At 35.9% G+C, this 19,029-nt stretch overlaps 1 protein-coding gene across 3 annotated transcripts in view; it reads right to left on the bottom strand.

Moving 5' to 3' along the window:
• Positions 1-19,029, bottom strand: part of PolQ (DNA polymerase theta) — a 214,211-nt gene that overhangs the window by 44,935 nt on the left and 150,247 nt on the right. For all 3 annotated transcript variants that reach the window (XM_089093273.1, XM_089093272.1, XM_089093274.1), the window contains exons 18-20: positions 17,232-17,431; positions 14,941-15,148; positions 8,725-8,906 (exon numbers count right to left, since the gene is read on the bottom strand). In XM_089093273.1, the coding sequence (XP_088949399.1) occupies positions 8,725-8,906; positions 14,941-15,148; positions 17,232-17,431 (590 nt within the window). The remainder of the gene's footprint in view (positions 1-8,724; positions 8,907-14,940; positions 15,149-17,231; positions 17,432-19,029) is intronic.

Raw genomic sequence — 19,029 nt, 5'->3', positions numbered from 1 at the left:
TGAAATCTTGTGCTTGGTGGATAGTGGGTCCATAAAAACTTTAGTAGATTCGTATAACTTATCGTTTTTTATCAGAAGCTGTAGTCCCGCTGACTTCCCAATGCCATAGACACGAGAAGTTGAATCGCACCCAAAGAAGGTGTGGACATATAGGATTGTGCTACATAAACGAGATCCAAGTTTGAATTTCGCTACATTTACATCCCATATTTTATTCTTTGAGATTACAGCTCGAGGCTCAGAGTAAAAGTAGGTCGCTTGGCTACCTGTCTGTGCGTGATAACACAGGAGTATATGCAGATCTGTGTCGTCTCCAACACAGTAGGACAGTAGGCATAAAAGAAGCAGATCGAACTGCAGTTAGAACAATGAGAAGATCAACGTCACCTTCTGCCTGGTATACCTGACACCCAGCTTTGGTCAGGAACTCCCTGGTCATGGCTATGATTGCTTGCTTATTCTTTAAGTTGCTTAGGAACCCTTCTTTCTTTGTAGAAAAGAAGGGTTATCTCCGTTATCTTCCAGGGTTATCTTCGTTATTTTAGCAAGAATTCGCGTCCTTTACAATCTACTTCATAAATCTTCTTCAGTTGCAGCAAGTGATAAACAAGTACTGATCAATATATACTGTAGCGAAATAGTTCATGCCTTGCAGTGTGCGGAAAAGGCTGCATAACCGATTTGTCGTGTTCGGATTGGCTCGGAAATACCCCACTGGTCCGATAATTCGGATCTTGTAAATGCGTGTGCGGACGCGAAATTCTGGTTAAGAATGTGAATAGATAATGACCGACCAAGGCATGGTATAGTGAACTCCCTCCGATTATATACTAAGCGAAGATTCGCAAAAACCCTCGCTAGACATCGTGCTATGATTATTGAATGTTGTAGCAAATGTATAAAGCAAGAACTCGATCGCATGTGGAAATTCCTAAAAAAGAAGAAACGTAAAGAATCAGATGATGTTCTGCCCAGTGAGTGAGTCGGCTAAACATTTTACACACGAGTACTTATCGCCTAATGGTGATTTGGAAAATAAATTTTCTATTGAGCTCGATGCGAGTCTTGCGAAACGGGAATGGGAAGTTGGTTTTGTTGTTTCTAATTCGTCAGTCAGTGAGGCATTCTCGAAACTGAAGAAGAAGTTGTCGAGGGGAGTAGATAACCTGTGCGGATTGCATCTGCAAGCGGGAAGTCAGAACCTTGTCGAGCACCTTTGTCTCCTATACCAAATGATTTTTAATGCTGGGGTTGTTCTAGACCTATTCTGCACGGGGGTAATTACTCCTGTATTAAAGAAGGGAAAAGACGGGGGGCAGTGTTCTTCTTACCGCCCGATAACTGTCGCGCCTATACTGTGCAAGTTATTTGAATTGCTTGTTGTAAATAGGCTTAGTGCTATATGTAACACGCCGGATAACCAATTTGGTTTCAAGAAGATAATGAGTAGAGAACACGCGCATTATTTGATTGCTAATTTGTTGATTTACGCCGATGATTCAAATGAGACTTTGTATTTTGCCGGTCACGATGTCAACCGCGCGTTTGACTCCGGTGTGCACCCTCAGATATTGTTGTCGGCCCGGAAACGTGGCATGGATAAGTCTCTTATACGCGCAATGAGGAATATGTATAGTAATTTAAAAGCGCGTGTAAATGTACCTTATGTTAATGCTTTAACCCTATCTTCTAGTCTTATACCCGTAGAGAAGGGAATACGCCAAGGAGCACTTACTTCCCCACCGCTTTTCAATAATAGTATTCTTTCATCGCAAGAACCGGTTCAGTCTACATGTATCTTTAGAGGTCTCAATGTTTCGCTGATCGATTATGCCGACGACATTTTGAACGCGAGTAGAACACTTATAGACATCGAAGAGACTAACCGTGTTTTGAGTAAGGAGTATGGTATCATAGGTCTTTCTTTCAATCCCCAGAAGAGTGAAGTTCTCGTATTTAATAGCCGCGTTAAAGATAGTGTACCAGTTGATGTTATTTTCGGTATTTATACGATTAAGTCTTCGTCTAAGATTATGTACCTCGGCCTTCCAATTTGTAGCGATCTTAAAGAAACCCACGATTGCCTTGTTTCATTGTTCGCTGTAAAGACAGGCAGAGCTTATGGAATTCTCGTTTCAATGAAGTGCCACTTTAACCGTTTTCTACTTGCAAGGGTGTATAATGCTTTGGTTTTGCCACATGTGCTAGCCCTATCTCCGTCTTGGAAAATATTTACTTCGTCTGATCGCCGCAATATTCGGTCTGTTTTCTACAGATACGGCAAGTATCTGCTTTGTCTTCCGGCTTGCATAAGGAATTCGAATGCATCTCTGAAGTATGGTACAGCCGAACCGCTTATTGTTGTCCTGAATCGCCGTGTTCAACTTGCAAAGGCGTTTGAACAAAGCCCCTCTTCAGTATGTGTTGCAGTAACTTAAAATTTGTCTTTTTTGTTTGTCGTAGGAATGTTCTTAATATTGTTTTTCTGTAGTTGAGTTTTCTTCGGATATTTTGTTGTTATTTGATGCTACTTTTTTTTTTCTTGTACTCCATTTACAATATTTTGTAGGTTTAATAATGGGTAGTAAAATAATAATAATAATTACTGTTAAAGTTAATCTGGAGGTACGGTCGTGTCCCTTTATGTCTAAAATTGGTGATGTCTTTGATTGAAGGTGCTTGGTTATATCCTTCGAAAACCACCGACGTCCTTTGCAACCCGTTTTTCCGTCCAATGTAGTCAACGTACTTCTCGCAGATTCTATCATAAGTTGAGTTATTTTCCCAAGGGATTCGCTGAAGCAGTGCCCCACCATCGATAACTATATGCTTGTCAATGAAATCTTTGACGAAGTCTTCAGTTTTTGGCTGCTGCTCTGCAACTAGACGCCGCATCGCATCGGGGATGGCAGGCTTATCGACTAATCATGGAAATCAGTTTGCTTCAAAAAAGAACGGAGACAGTGAACACAATTCATACTTAAAGTATGACTCCAAATTATGGTTACTATTTCCAGCAATTGTCACCAGCCACTGAAACATCAATGTTGGATCAACGACAACTGACTGTCCTTTAATATCTAGTGCAGCTTTATTGGCAAGCGTTACAGCTACCAACTTTTTCTCGACTGTGTACGTGTTGACGTTTTCCCCTGTCATGCTATCCATGATTTCTTGTCCGACGGATCTAGCAGTGTTAACGTTGACTTTTTCATCAGCCGTAACTCCAGAAGTAATGTTTCGGAAGCTCGGGTCTTCTGCGAAAGGGGCATTTTCAGGAAGAAAGCAAAGAAGTTTGCTAGTGTCATGGTTGTCGCGTTCAAGCCTCGACTCTGCAACTTCTTTGTGCTGTTCGCTTGTCTCGTATTGGACTTTGGCAACATTTTGCATCGACGAATTAATTGCACTACAAGTTGATGCTGAAAGTAACCAACAAGCTGATGCTGATAAAAAAGAAACAGCAAAACTTCACCGTCAGTTAAACAACTCTCACTGAAAGCTACTTTGACCTGTTACCCATTAATCGACTGGCCAGATGAGGCGGAGCACGATGAAATAGATTTTATCACTGCAGTGATCGATTTAGAAATGCTTGAAGGATTTTTACATACAGGGACTGTGAGGTCTCGTCAGTTGCGAAAGGGTTATGAAACTGATAGAAAATTTAGATGAAAGTTCTTATTTTAAATTCAAATAAAGTTGATTTTCATAGTCACCATGAATTAGTACCCCATTCTAGACATCAATTATTTTGTTGTACGCCTTTATATTGAAACACGAACTTTCCCTCCTCAAAATAAACCTCAACCTCAAAAAACATAATTTTTTGTTTTACGTAAAAATAAAGGTGATTTTCATAATCACCTTTATATAGCTCGGGGTTGTTTCGGACACGAGTTGGTTCGGACACTGCCATCATAAAATCGAGTTTTGCACGAAATATTCTGCCAAAAATCAGGATCAAGTATTGACGAGTGGCCGACTTTGCGCAAAAGTTTCAAAAGTTTCCGAACAGAGGTTTTAAAGGTATTCCCTTTGAATCACTTTTTAAGCTATTTTTTATTTCCACTAACATGCGCCAGTTTTTGTAGCTGTGTTGTTTACGTGAGTACATAGTTGAGTTTTGGTAGGTACTTAGACTTCTAATGTTTCTAGCTACAACTAGTCACAAATTGGACTCACCTTAACTATTTTCTTTCTAGAATGTAATTTTTAGAAATGGTCAGTGTGGTGTTGACCCATAGTCGGGTTGGTTCGGACAACTTTTTGAAAATATCCGAAACAACCCCAGTTTGTCAAATTAAACCCAGGAGGCGAGATACAAGCACAAAGAGAGATACAAAGGCTGTTTATTGCATACGATACATTGCATCTGTGTTTAGCCCAAGGATATAGGCTACGGCTTTGCTATTGGTGTAAATATGGAGCAGTCCATATTTCTGACATACGAATAACTGCAACATATTACTCGATGCCTTTCTTATGCTCTTTCCCGATTTTTTTTCATCCTGGGAAATCAAGGCACAAGCTTCGATAGACTGGATGATTGTATTCCTCAAGCGGAACAGTGGGATTTCTATCAGATCTTCCAAGGCAACAAGTCAAGCTATAACAAATGGTTTCAACGAAGTGATTGAAGGGAGATTATTCGATAACCTTGCCTTAGTCTATACTTAATACCAAATCACTCCGGACCGTATTTGGAACACCGACGAAACAAGTGTCCCAACTGTATCACCTACTCCTAGAGTGCTTGCCAAGAAGGGCCACATGCAAGTGGCCTAGACGGTATATGCAGAAGGTGTTCAGAATGTAACCATGGTCTGTTTTGTTAGTGTGACTGGTAACCAAATACTTCCAATTTTGTCTTTAAAGGGTTAATTTCAAACCATGGATGCTGAAAGATGGGCCCCTTGGGTACTTTGGGACTAGCTCATCCAAGTGGTTGGATTGATTCTGAAATCTTTTTGGAGACAATGAAACATTTTGTGAAGCACACCAGATCCTCAGAAGAAAACAGACTCCATTGTTACTGGACAATAATGACAATCACCTGGACATCCAAGTAGTCAACTACTGCAAAGAAAATGGGATAATCCTAAATATCTCCCAACCTCACTGATCGCATCCCTTGTAACCTTAATGTGTGGTCGAGCCTTCATCCAGGCCAACGTATCTCAATATGTGAGGTAACAGAACATAGCCGTGCTCCATACCTCAAGAAGTTTAGCGTGAGTAATATTGTGGCTGGCTTTAGAAAGCCCGGACTTTGGCCATTCGACCGCGACACTTTCTGCCATGCTGACTTTTCTTCTACTTCTTTTACAGATAGTCAATCGCTGGACAGTCAATTTCAATTTTCTGAGCCAAATCTACAGGAGCTGAACCAAGGTGCTGACGAAACTCATGAGCCTTCTGTAGTCTTTTCCGTAACTACCGAGCAACTAAGACCATTTCCCCGCGTGCCACCCACAATTACCAAGAGTAGTAGAGTAAAACAAAGAGGAAGAACTTTGTTTACTTACAGAAACACCGGAAAAGGAAAAATTAGAGCGAATAGTAGAAAATAGAAAAAGATCTCAAAAGAAAGTTATCGCCAGCCTTCCAAAGAAAGTGAGAAATCTGAACGTGGCTGACCGGGGTGAAGATATTGAGGACGAGTTACAAGAATGTCTATTCATGGATGATGGTACATATATCTTGAAGAAACGAAACCAGACAATCTGTTCAATGTAGATATCCTAGCTGCTGATGACTTTGTGCTCGTAATATTCGTCATCAGGGAAGGAAACGTTCTTTTATGTTGCACGAGTAGCAGAAATTGGTGATAATGACATGGAAGTGATGTTTCTAAAAAAAATGGGACAGAGTTCATTTTTCCTCATCCTTTTGACCAGGTTTCTGTTTCAAAAGATGATATTATCTTGAAGCTTACTTGTCCAGTTGCAACAGGTGGTACAAAGAGAGCTGTGAAAGCTCTGGCTTCAACTTTGATTTCTCAAAGTTTAACTTTCGCTAAAGAAGTTTTGTATCAAAATGTATAATCGTAATTAAAAGTTTTATAATTACATTACCATGTGTCCGAAGCAACCCGTGGCATATCCAAAACAATCCCATGAAACAACTCTGGGGTTGTTTCGGACGATTTTTTTTTAAACCGTTTCAGAAAAAACCTGCGAAGATAAAAATCACAAAAAATTCTTGTAAGTGCGGAATTTCTGGACACACATTGTGGGGCTTGAAACGCCCAGATATGTTTGTTAGTTAACGAGATTTTTGAGAAAGAAAAAAAACGTCCAGGTCAACCGAGAGCTCCCCTACACTATTCTAGACATCAATTTTGTTGTTATACGCCTTTATATGAAAAAACAAATTTCGCCTTCTCAAAATCAACCTCAATCTCAAAAAATCTATTTTTTTTTTCTTTTACGTTCAAATATAGGTGACTTTTAAAATCCCGTGATCTAATACCTGGTTTTGGACATCAATTTGGTTATTGTACACCTGTACATGGAAGCATGAATTTTACCTCCTCAAAATCAACCTCAACCTAAAAAAACATAAGTTTTAAATTTACGTTCAAATAAAAGTGATTTTCATAATTACTGTGATCTATTACCCTATTCTAGACATCAGTTTTGTTGTTGTACGCCTATATACGGAAACGCAAAATTCACTCCTCAAAATCAACCTCAACCTAAAAAAACATAAGTTTTAAATTTACGTTCAAATAAAAGTGATTTTCATAATCACTGTGATCTATTACCCTATTCTAGACATCAGTTTTGTTGTTGTACGCCTATATACGGAAACGCAAAATTCATCCCTCAAAATCAAACTCAACCTAAAAAAAAAACATATTTGTGAAACAGTTAGATGAGCAAACTTTGCATATTTGGAGCACATTTTTCTAAGCCAGGTAGTCAAAGAATCATTTCTCTTGCAATTTGTTCCTGGTTAGGCCCTTTTTTTCACACTTCCTGAACTACTTGTACCATCTAAACAACAGGTTAAAATTTGCCATAACAAGAAGAAAATTTTCGATAAGCTAGAACTTGAACAGATATCCGAGTCAGGAAGGTGCAAGTAAAACCCAAATATACCCGAAAATTCGTAATGTATCTGATTCATACTGTATTTGGAGTTATTGGTACGATGGTGAAAACCCGGGTTTATAACAGGAGATTCGCTCAGCCTCATTTGGGAGCTTAGCATCGGAATGGTCATAGATTTTCTTATTCTTTATCAACTTCTACACTAAATTGGGATTTGAACGGATCTGATTCCCTATTTTGATCAACTATTTTAGCGTGACATTTAGATAAACACTCGCCAAAATGACGTTTAGTAAATTAACGAACCTTGTTTTTTTTCAATTTTTTTTAATCGTTTTTTCTGTTTGAAACAGTTGCAGCCAACCAGAAGCCTTAGATAAATCCATAGCTCAAAATGAACTCCAGTTTTAAGTCAGTTGGGCTCTTGCAACACAGTAGCAAGAGTCCGGTGGGCATTTTGACAACCAAAACGCGACTTAAAATCCCATTGATTTGCCCCGTGATCCATCCTGTCTTTAATAAAAGGAAGATATATACCAAGCCTAGTGAAAGGCTTGAACGAACTTTATTTAAACATAATTTCGAAACATTTTTTTTTAATCGATACATCATTCATTTTTTTTTCAAATCGGTCAGACGTTTACGTAGCTTTCTAAATTATAAAACAAAACAAAAAAATCAAGACTTGCGGCAATCTAGGTATTCGATGCCAATAAAAATAAACAGTTTCTCAACAGCACAAAACGAGTTTTTTTTTTAATTCGTTTTATTATCTTATTGCCAGTTGCTTGTATTTTCAAAATTATCGCTATATTTCCGCGTAATTATCGCTAAAAATTACGTACATTTGGGTTGAGTTGAATGGGGATGAATTTAAATTGGGGCTGATTTAAATGAGGGTTGATTTACATCGGGTTCATTTGGATGGAGGCTGAGTAAAAAAGGATTAAGTGGGGGGGGGGGGGTTACACGCACACCTTTAAAAATCAGACGTTTATAATTTGGCAAAAAAAGTGATATGAAGACAAAAACAAAAATAAGCACGTATCCATGTATAAAATGCCTTTTTAAGACCCAAAAAAAAAATCCAAAAGACCTCCAAGACATTGGAAATATGTCTCTAAGTCTTCCAATTGCCTTCTCGAGAAAAAAAAGACATATAAGAATTTTGAGGAAAGTAGAGCATATCATAAATACAAACAACAAGTATTTATGTGAAGAAAATCTTAAAGAAAAATGCAAGTATTCTTCAAACAAGGTAGTATGCCTGATACCAGAGTCTATCAATTGATCCAATGGATTCAATTTAAGTGGGCGGAGTAGAGATATAATTCATACAGAAAATGTTGCAAAATACTTTTGGAATTTCTATAGCAAATTTCTATTAGTATGGAATTTATATGGAATTAGTATGGAATTTCTGTTAGTGCACATTTGCAAAACTGTGTTTTATAGACAAAGAGCACCAGATTCGTCAACAACAACAACAACAAAAACAACAGAAGAAATGTAGGAAAGTTGAAGAAGAGTTATAAAGAGACGTAAATTTTAAAAGATTCTGGGGTAGGCGGCAGGCCCAGAGGTCCCTTCCCACGAGTGAATCTGCCACATTCGTACATAAAAACAAAAAAAAAATAGACGTAAAACTAGATTATAAAAAAAAACTCACCTTGGGAGAATTCAAGAAGGATCTTACATTGAGATTGCTAGTCGATAGTTTTTGTATTTTTTCTTCAGTTGAAACTAATTTTGATCTAACTTCTTGCTCTATTGATAAGGCCTTGTCAAGATTGAAACCAAAGCCACATAGCTCCATTTTTCCCAAGACAATATGAGAAGGGACTTCAACATCTGAAATTGTGTCCACAAGAATTATCTTTACTGTCAACAATTTTTATTGGATCAATTCTACTTAATCTAATTTATTATTTATTAATTTTTTTGTATATTTTTATCTACATAATTACAATTATGATTCATTTTTCTTTAAATTTGTATTTATTTAGTTGGATTGAATCGATCTTTGTTGGATCAACAATTTTAAAACAGGCCTATAATACGTGTTTTAAGTTAAAGCCAATTCACAACAAGATTTAAATTATACCAAAGTTTAGCTATCTCTAGTTTAAGCCTATCAGATTCTCCAAAGGATTTTATGATTGTCTTAAAAATTCGATAAAAAGTTCTGATTCCCTAAATTAGCGCCAACTAGATCTCAGTATCAGTAAAATCTCACTGCAAATAGGAAATTAGTGAATATAAAACGACATTTATCTTTCTAAATGGCTTTGTCTTTTCACAAAAAGAAAACTACAGCAAGCCAAGGGCTAGTAAAAAAAAAAACATACAAGAAACACAAGATAGTAAGAACAAACCTGGTAAATAATCGTAAAAAGAAAGAGAGAAAGCAGACACGCGATAGAACTATAACACCGAATTCAGCTCTTTGGCATAAAACGACGACTCTATCTATCTATTCTTATTATGTATTCTTACTATTCTTACTCTAATATCTATTTTTAATATTCTTTCTCTACTCCATCTATTCTTAAGCGATTCAATGTTAACAGCAACAACAAAAATCGAGGGAAGCAAGTTCCAGCTCTTATACACCTTCTTATACAAAGAAGACTCCTTCTCATATAGATTTGTGTTGTAATTAGAATTTGTGATGCATTTAGATTATACATTTAGAAAGAAAAAGAAAACGAAGAAGAAGAAATGAAAATTAAACAAACACATAATAGTAAGAATACGATAAACATAAGATAAAAAGAAATAAAGCAGACATACCGTTAAAATACCTATTTGTCTCTTTGGCACTATTGAAAACTATACCAATCTACTCTAAAATGATTTTATACTAACAGGAACATTTGAGATGACAAGTTCCGATTCTTATACATTATAGATTAGCATAAGAATGTGTGTATGTATGTGAACATAAAAATCACAAGAGCCAAAGTTCAGAAAATACCAAACACAAAAACCACTGAAATAATACATTTAAAAACACCATTAGAAAAAAGATGAAAGGTGGCCAAAGACACAAAATATCTTTACGTATTCCACAGTAGGTTTTTTTCTATGTCGCTGATCTATTCGTATAAACATACCAGCATTCCTGATGTCAATGGGGAAAATTAATTTTAGAGTCTTTATCAAATAATCCGTTCTATCTATCCGATTGCACAAAATAAATTCGCATTAGATACATCAACTTCAAAAAAACATTTCTCCAATTATTTTCTTTATTCTGTTTAGGTAGATCTTACGTTGATACTATCCGGTGGAAGAATGTTTTCTAAACTGGTACAGGGTATTAAAAACCATGTTATATATCCCTTTTATTAGTGATAATGTTTCTATTAATATGGTCAGTTATGTTAATTTTGTAAGCTACATTGGCCTGCATGACGAAGAATAAAAAACCAAAAAATGGAAATCGAGAATGGGGTTGTGTAAGGCCAACGAAAATACTGGACGAAATAATACTAATACTTTGGGAGGGCAACTGCTTCATTTCTTCAGCGCTATATGAGAAACTTTCAAAGAAACATGTTCGCATTTTTTTTAACGTAAATACAGACAAAACAAACCGGATAAATAAAATGACAAAACAAACAACGCAGAAAGCAAAACGAAAAAGAAATAAAAAACCAAATTGGAAGAATTGAAACACCTAACAACACAAAAAAAAATGCCATCAGAATTAATAGAATTAAAAACTTTAAAACCCAATAAACCTAACTTAATAGTGAGCCAGTCACAAATATCAACAACTAACAATAGACAATGTCCTCATTAGATACTAGACATCAATTATGGAGTAATGGATTAAGACGCAAAAGAAACATGAAAAAGAAGTTTTTTGAATAGCAAATATTTTTTCCATTCGACATTGTAAATCTCCATCCAAATGAAACAATCTTGTTATTAACAGTCAGGTTCATATCTACAGCCAGTGCTCTAACCATAAATCATCCCAATTTCAAGACAGTTCAGGATCCATCCTATACAAATTTAACTATTTCCACTTTGTAAGGACACCCAACCAATAGTTATAGAACATACATGATATGATAGATCAGACATGATAGCTCAAATTTTACTAAAAACTATATAGAAAGATAGCAAGTTACAAATGCTATAACTGTAGGTGCATAGTGGCAATATTCACGAATCTCTATTGTACATTAATGAAAGTGCTGAAAGAGTTTGAGATGTGACACAACTGCCTCAAGTCTTCGTGTTTTGATTATTTAATATTTGCAGAAAACAAAAAAAATACTTTTCTCTTTAATTTATTGCTTCAATGCATAAAGAAACCCTCAAGAAATTGCTACACATCCTAAATTAGAGTCCAAAAAGAGGTAAACTTTCAAGTTTGTATCTCTGCTATTTCTCAGACTTGGAAGATTTTGAAAAGTTGAAACAACAGCAAAATTACACCCCCCCCCCCACATTTTGACTAGACCTTCCCCCCCCCTTCAAATTATGGTGAATTGGTGCCCCTGGTACCTGTCTTCAGCATTTGACCTGCATCCTCAGGTTAAGTTCCTCTGAAGTTTATAAGTTTTGAAACCTATTTCATTTAAAATCTACATCTTTATAAACAAGTAATAAGCTAAAAATTAATAAGTAACTGTGTAGTTTATGTCCTGTTCTGAACTAAATACAAATATAAAAGATCTAAAGCCGAACTGGCCAGCCATGACAGAAAACACAAAAAATATAAATATGACAAACGGGTCTATGGCCAGTAAATGAAAACGAAGAAAAAACAAAAAAAAATATTTCTCCCGTATTCAATAAGGCGTTTTCAGTACAGAAAAAAAATAACTAAAGCTAAAAATTACACATAAAACTAAAATAGACTGGCCCAAGAATATAATATACAATTACTTAACATTTACAATTTGAAGCTACCTTTGTGAAACCACCTCAGAAAATTAACTGGATTAAACATTTTAAAATAGCAAATGAAATAGGAATAAGTTATTGCGACATAATTTTATGCAAAGCTTTTGATGCTGCTATTCACTTAGGTTCATTATTTGAACTATCCCCTGGGATATTTTGCAACACTTTATTTTCATTTTTAAATATGGGCTCATTTTTTAAAATATTATCATAAATAAGATTTATATCTATGTTACCAGTATCTCTATTAATTGATAAACCTGCAAATATATGTTTTTTTTTATATCTAATACCTCCATAGCCCATTGCGTGAAACCTTTATCATTGGAAATAGGTATTGCTTCCTCGAACTGCAAAAAATGGTCCGCATTACAAAAAATATATGATCTGCTAAGGCTGAAAGCGAAACTTTCTGGAGATTTTGTAAATTTTAGCGCATGATCTATTGAATTCCGGTGCTCAATAAATCGTTCCACAAATTGCTGGTGTGTTTGACCGATGTAAAATTTCCCGCAAGAGCAAGGGATGCTATAAACTCCACTTGACAAAATATTACATGTTATATCTTTTCCAGAATTTATAAAGTTACTCAATGGTCTGATTGTTTTAAAACAAGTTGAAATATTATGTTAAGTAAAGTTCGTTTGATTTTCTCCCCAATAATTGGTATGTAAGGTAATTAAATGTATCTATTGGAAATTGTAAGGTCCAAAAGTTGAGATTTCAACAACAACAAAAATATTTCGGTTTTAGAGGAGAATTTTATCAACAGGTCTTCGGTTTAGCAATGGGTGCTCCTTTAAGTCCAATCCTCGCTAATATATTTTTTGATTCGATAAAATGTTTGCTATTCAGTGTTTTCCTCTGTCTCCTTGTCTTTGGGGTAAGTTTATGGATGATGTCTTATGCTTTTGGGAACATTGATTGGATTCTTCAAATTTGTTTCTTAACCATTTAAACAGGCTTGACAAAAATATTAAATTTACTCTACAGCTAGAAAAACAAGATAGGCTACCCTTTTTAGATATTTTATTAATAAAAGGTGATAATGGTTTATTTTTTTCCATTTATAGGAAACCAAATCATAATGACAGGTATTTAAATTTTCGTTCCTCTCACCCAATTTCAGTAAAAAAAAGGAACAGTCATATCATTGGTTGATAGAGTTTTTAAAATTTGTTCCCCTTAGTATAATGATAGCAAACTATTGTATTTGAGAGATATTTCATTTCGCAACGGGTATCCTGTAAATTTTGTAAATAAAATAATACGGAAAAGGCAGATTAAGCATAAAAAAGGTAATAAAAACGAAGGTTCTCAACTTTTGAACCCTACAATTTCCAATAGATATATTTCATTACCTTACGTGCCGATTCTTGGGGAGAAAATCAAACAAACTTTACTGAAAAATAATATTTTAACTTGTTTTTGCAGGTCTATCAATTAATAGAGATACTGGGAATATAAATATTGATCCTATTTATGATACTATTTTAAAAAATGAACCCATATTTAAAAATAAAAATAAAGTTTTGCAAAATTTCCCAGGGGTTAGTTCAAATAATAGACCTAAGTGAATAGCAGCATCAAAAGCTTTGCATAAAATTATGTCGCAATAACTTATTCCTTGTTCATTTTTTATTTTTAAATGTTTAATCCAGTTACTTTTGTGAGGTGGTTTCACGAAAGTAGCTTCAAACTGTAAATAATAAGCAATTGTATATTATATTTTTAGGTGAGTCAATTTTAGTTTTATGTTTATGTTTTAGTTTATTTTTTTTCTCTGCGCTGAAGACGCTTTGTCAGATACGGGCGAAATATTCGATTTTGTTTTTTCTTCGTTTTCATTTACTGGCCATAGACCCGTTTGTCGTATTTAATTTTTTTGTGTTTTCAATACTAATATAATATGACAGTTACTAGCATGTTGTCTTTTCACCAGTACTATATTATTGGCTTGTTACCTACCACCAGAACAGTTATAGAAACCGCTGTTTTTTTCTATGAGAAGAAAACATTTTTTTTTTTCAGTTTTTTTTTTCTATCTCTATCTTAGTTAAATTGGATTGAGCCTTCCTGATTTCCAAAAGGTAAGACCAAAAAAAAAATTATATAGATGGAAAATATGGAGTTCACGGTAGAGCTTAGATCGATTCACTGGTTCCCGGGTCGGGCCTCTTCAAATCTAAAGTCGAGGCAGCAGCTTGGTAATTTGATACCCAAGAAACTCAGGAGTATCTAAAATTGAAGAGGTCGATAGCTAATTTTGATGCTCAGAAAAATTACTAAATTAATATAGATGGCGTGACAGTACATCCATGCATTCAGGATACCAGTTGGAGCATTCGCTATTGAAACGGTTAGGCAAGAAAACAGAATTCAATATAGACGAAGATTGGATAAATTATCCGCAAGTGTATTACCTCCACACCCTTTCTCACTCAAGAGCCAGCGATGGCTAATCTACCTTATTTACCGGGAGACGCTAACGTGTAGTATATTTTATTTAATGGTTTTAAAAGGGTACAAAGGTTTTCATAGGTTTTCAATCAATGGCTAATCTATATACCGGGAAACGCTAACATGTCGTCTATTTTATTTAATGGTTTTCAAAGGGTACCAAAATTAGAAAGCTGCTATCCCAACATACATTTGAGTTGCAAAAATGGCAAGCTACAACCCTAAGTTTGGATCCAGAGCAGTACCACCCGGATGTCATTGGTCACGATTTTGTTGTTATTTTACGGTAAAATCAAATACCTGGTTGAAATTTTTAGCTGCAGTTGCATGGAATCAAGCTCATTTTTGACCACCCGATATAAACCATGTCCAAGCTACAATGGTGACTTGCGACATGAATGGCGACTTTTCATGTCATCATTATCACACCATAATCATGTCAATATCATGTGCTTTTCATGCCGTCCACAAAAACACAAAAAGAAAGAAAAAAGGTTAACACCTTTCAAGGTTTTCATAGTTCTGGCTTCTCTAATCTTTGTTGAGAGTGATTTCCAGGATTGGAGTGTAACCTGACATTCAATAATTGCCTTTTCTTGGGGATTTAAACCTGCTACTGACGGGTCGGAAGCGATTCCTTGCAAGGTAACTCCTTTCAATTTGTCAATGCTGTTTCTTATGGCAGTACAAGATTTACAATATGTACGCGCCTAAAAAATAAATAATTTTTTTTATCGTTCAGCCAAATACACAAAATAAAATTCAACATTAATGAAAATTACACCGTTACTGGGTTTCACATATAGAAAAGACTGCAATCTAATTCCTTTGCAGTTAAGATATCTTACAGGTTGGCCGTAGGGTCCCTACCAAAATGAGTAGAGAGTAAGAGACAGTGGCAGAGGTGTGACTATGAAAGTCCATGCCTGTTTGACCTTTGTAGTGAGGGAGGGAATGGGGAGAAAGATCCCTAGATTCTTATCATCACGACACCTCCCAGAAGATGGAGTGGGATCGCAGACAAACTAGGCGGGAAGCACACTAGTTGCGGTTTTTGGTGTGAAAACACAATCAGAACTGGTTGGAGAATGAGGGCCCCTTAATTCTAGTCGTTAAGAAAACTATCAGAATGGGCTGTACGAACATAGCTGAAAACGCATGGCTGTCGGGAGCACTGCATTTTCTACTACCACAGCTTCAATACGACCATAGTCGACACCATGTGATTGTGTCGATACCTATGAACCATATATAAACTAAATTTTTATAATAGAAAATTGTATTATTTACTATAGCCGTGTTGTATATGTATTCTAATTGCTGTAAAGCATAGCCGCATTATTTTGATTCCCGGTTTCCACCGCAGGCAATTGCTGCAGGTGAATAACCCCCTACCAATATCAAGATAAGTGATACATGATCAGGTTCAGTGAATATTGACTGAAGTGACACCCAGGCAAGCTAGTGATTACAGAAGGTACAGAATAATCGAGTGATCCCAACGCATATAACCTATTGGCCGAACGCGTCAAACCCCAAACAATAACAACTTTTTTTTTTTATATGGAACTCCCAAAATCCTACAGGAATTACGAACGCGACTGCACAGCAGTACGTCTTGAGTAACTAAGAGACAATATTTAAAGCTTATAAATACTTTTTAAAAAGTCATAGTCTTCTAATTTTCAATCAACTGTATAAGCACTATGATTACTTCAAAACTGTATTCTGCAGGAATATAAGATCGAACAGTTTGTGTCAGGGGAACCATCTCTTCCGCTACGTACAAAGTGCTACATCTCACAACTGCAAACTATATGTACATTCCCCCTTGTACTTGTACTCTTTGTACTAAGACCATGTTTGTGAACAACTCCCCCCTTTCAAAAGCAATTTTGAAGGGTCAAAATCTTGAAATACAAATATTAGCTTTGATGATTCTCTAGATAATCCGTAGCAGAAAAACAATAAAGGCTTATTTTACAAAACTCGTTGAAATACTCTCTCAAAGGGTTCGAGAGCGGATCCAGGAGGCACGTGCCCCCTCTCCCCCAGAAGGTCAGAAATTGGACTAACTACACGGTCGGAGGAGCAAAAAACACCTAGCGGGAAGTTAAATTTTATCGGTGCCCCTAACACATTAATTCTGTATCTGCCCCTGGAAAGTTCAAAACTGTAGGAACAATTTATGTTCCAATCCATCTCTTTTTAAAAGGTTTTGCTAGAATTGGACGAACTTTTTTCTGTAAATTACTTTTCATAAAAATAAGGTTATTTCCTGCAGAGATTCAAATTATACTTCTTACAGAACATGCTTTAATTACTTGTTTTTCACTCAAAATAATACCACAGTTTGTTTGAAACAGAGTTATATTACGAATAAAGGCATGGAAACGCGTGAACATTTATGTTTGTGTTTGTGTAACGTATATCTTTCACATATATTACCGCAGATATTGGTAAGAGAGCTCTCTACAACTGTAAGTACGGGTTTCAGCACATGAATACGGGTTCCCTAGGAGGAAGACCGCAAATGAAAAATGATGTTCCAATAGCTCTATCCCCTATCATTATTTTGGTCCTGTGAATCTTTACAACAGCTACTAACAACTCACAGCAGTAAGGAGCCTCCTCGGGTGAACCCAAATGTGCACACTACTCCTCAACCCAATATATTCAAAGCTCTAATCTTTACCGCGTCTCATTTACTTTAATTTCTTTAAAATCCTTTCTGATACTTTATCTTTAAAACTGAAAAATAACCTTGTAACTGTGCAAATATAAACGACTCACCAGCTCCAAAAGGCTCACTTCACTCATAGAGGTGTCTACTATCCAAGAAGCGATTTTTGTGTCGTATACTTCAAGTGTAGATAATTCAAAACTGAACGCTTGAGAAAGTAGTTTGCTAATATTTTTCGCGTCAAACAGAATAATCTTTGAACTCTGCTCTGTCATCTTCTTAAAGAGGCTCTGTAAGTTCTCAAAGTCATCTGGAAAAAAAAGTTCAATAAGAGTGAGTCGCGTAAAAAATCAAGCACGAAAGCGGGTCTACTTATGATTCTATCTAAAAATAAATAGGGAAGAAAATATAATACACATATACTGTCTTGAGCCAGTCTTATTATTCAACATTACTAAAATGGCACTGAAGTTTATTAAAGGAGTTCCTAGACGGTCAATCATTTTGATCAAAAGTTTCCGTCAACCGAGCGACGTATGCTTCAATCAACCTTCAATCGACCCTGCAATCTCGACCAAAGCTAATCTAACACACTGCTTTTGATCAAAATGATTGAGTCATATAAACTTTTTATCAATCCCCGTCAACACTTGACTCAACCGTCAACCAGGTTCCTAGACGGTCACTCATGCTTGAGTCAATCGATTGACGGAAGCTTTTGACCGAAATGATTAACCGTCTATGGCCTCCTTAATACAAATCTAAAACAACAAATCCTGCCCCAATTAAGTCTCAACGGAAGGTAGCCATGAATAAAATTTTCCAAATTCAGGCCATGGTAAATTAATTCAGACTGTTTAGTTGTTTGTTTTACTTTTAATTTTATTTACGAATGCTTTGTTTTGGTACGTTTTCATTTTTCTGCATGGCGGGCGATTCAAAAATATAAACAAGCATAAGGATGACCTAGCAAAGTCTTGTTGAAATATTGCTAGAAAAGCGTATGAAAGCCTGAAAATTCACAGACAAGCTTAAACACCATTTTAGTTAAATAGTTAAGGAAGATTTTCGTACACAAAACCAGGATTGAAACATGAACAAACTTCTCCATTGTATCCTGTACTGAGTCAATCAAACGCCGGATGTACTTCGATTATTACCAGCATCCTGTACTCCTTCACTCTGGCTTATGATCTCTTCAAAATTTTTAAAATTTTATCGATAGTTTCAATTTGGTTTTCCACAAATCTACTTCTTTAAAACCAATGTCTGTAGCCTATATGTAGCTGGTCAGCAGGTAAAAAAAAATTGTTTTACACACGTCGAAGATAGCCTAAAAAAAGCTGCTTCGTGACTCATTCTACAGCAATCACAGTTTTATTTATTATTTAGCTTTTCGCAGAAATACCTTTAAAACAAATTAAAGCGACAGAATCCTGTAAAAACAAGAGTGTAGCTTAATAATATGGCTCCGTTTTGGTATATACAGAGTTACATAAAGAAAATAATTTTTAAATATTATAGCGACCGTAGTTTTTCATTTTAGGACAATTGAGTACACAATTAGCCGAGTGGTTGGCACACTGAATCTTCAATCCTTTGGAGCAGGTGTTCGAGTCCTGGTGTCGCAGATTATTTAGTTTGGGACGAGGGCCAGTGGTGTAATTCTGTAAGCTCAGCCAGAGGCAACCCGGCTCCAAATGGGTGCCTGGAGAGATCAGGAGAAAAAACACGGGATGCTTTGGATGATATTCCCCAACCACGCATAGCTCTCCCGGTCGAAGGCAGAGAATCAGGAAATTAGTACCTGCGCTACACTGACCATAGCTCTGAAAATTTTTCTTGGGAAATCAAAAGAATACACTCTTGCACAAGGTGTGGCAATTACCAATTCTTTATACAAAAGTA

Source organism: Artemia sp. Qi Xiang Cuo, chromosome 8 (assembly GCF_049724085.1).
Source record: "Artemia sp. Qi Xiang Cuo chromosome 8, ASM4972408v1, whole genome shotgun sequence".
Classification (NCBI taxonomy): Eukaryota; Metazoa; Arthropoda; class Branchiopoda; order Anostraca; family Artemiidae; genus Artemia; species Artemia sp. Qi Xiang Cuo.
The sequence above is the reverse complement of the archived record's forward strand: the minus strand, read 5'-3'. Positions and strand labels throughout refer to the sequence as shown.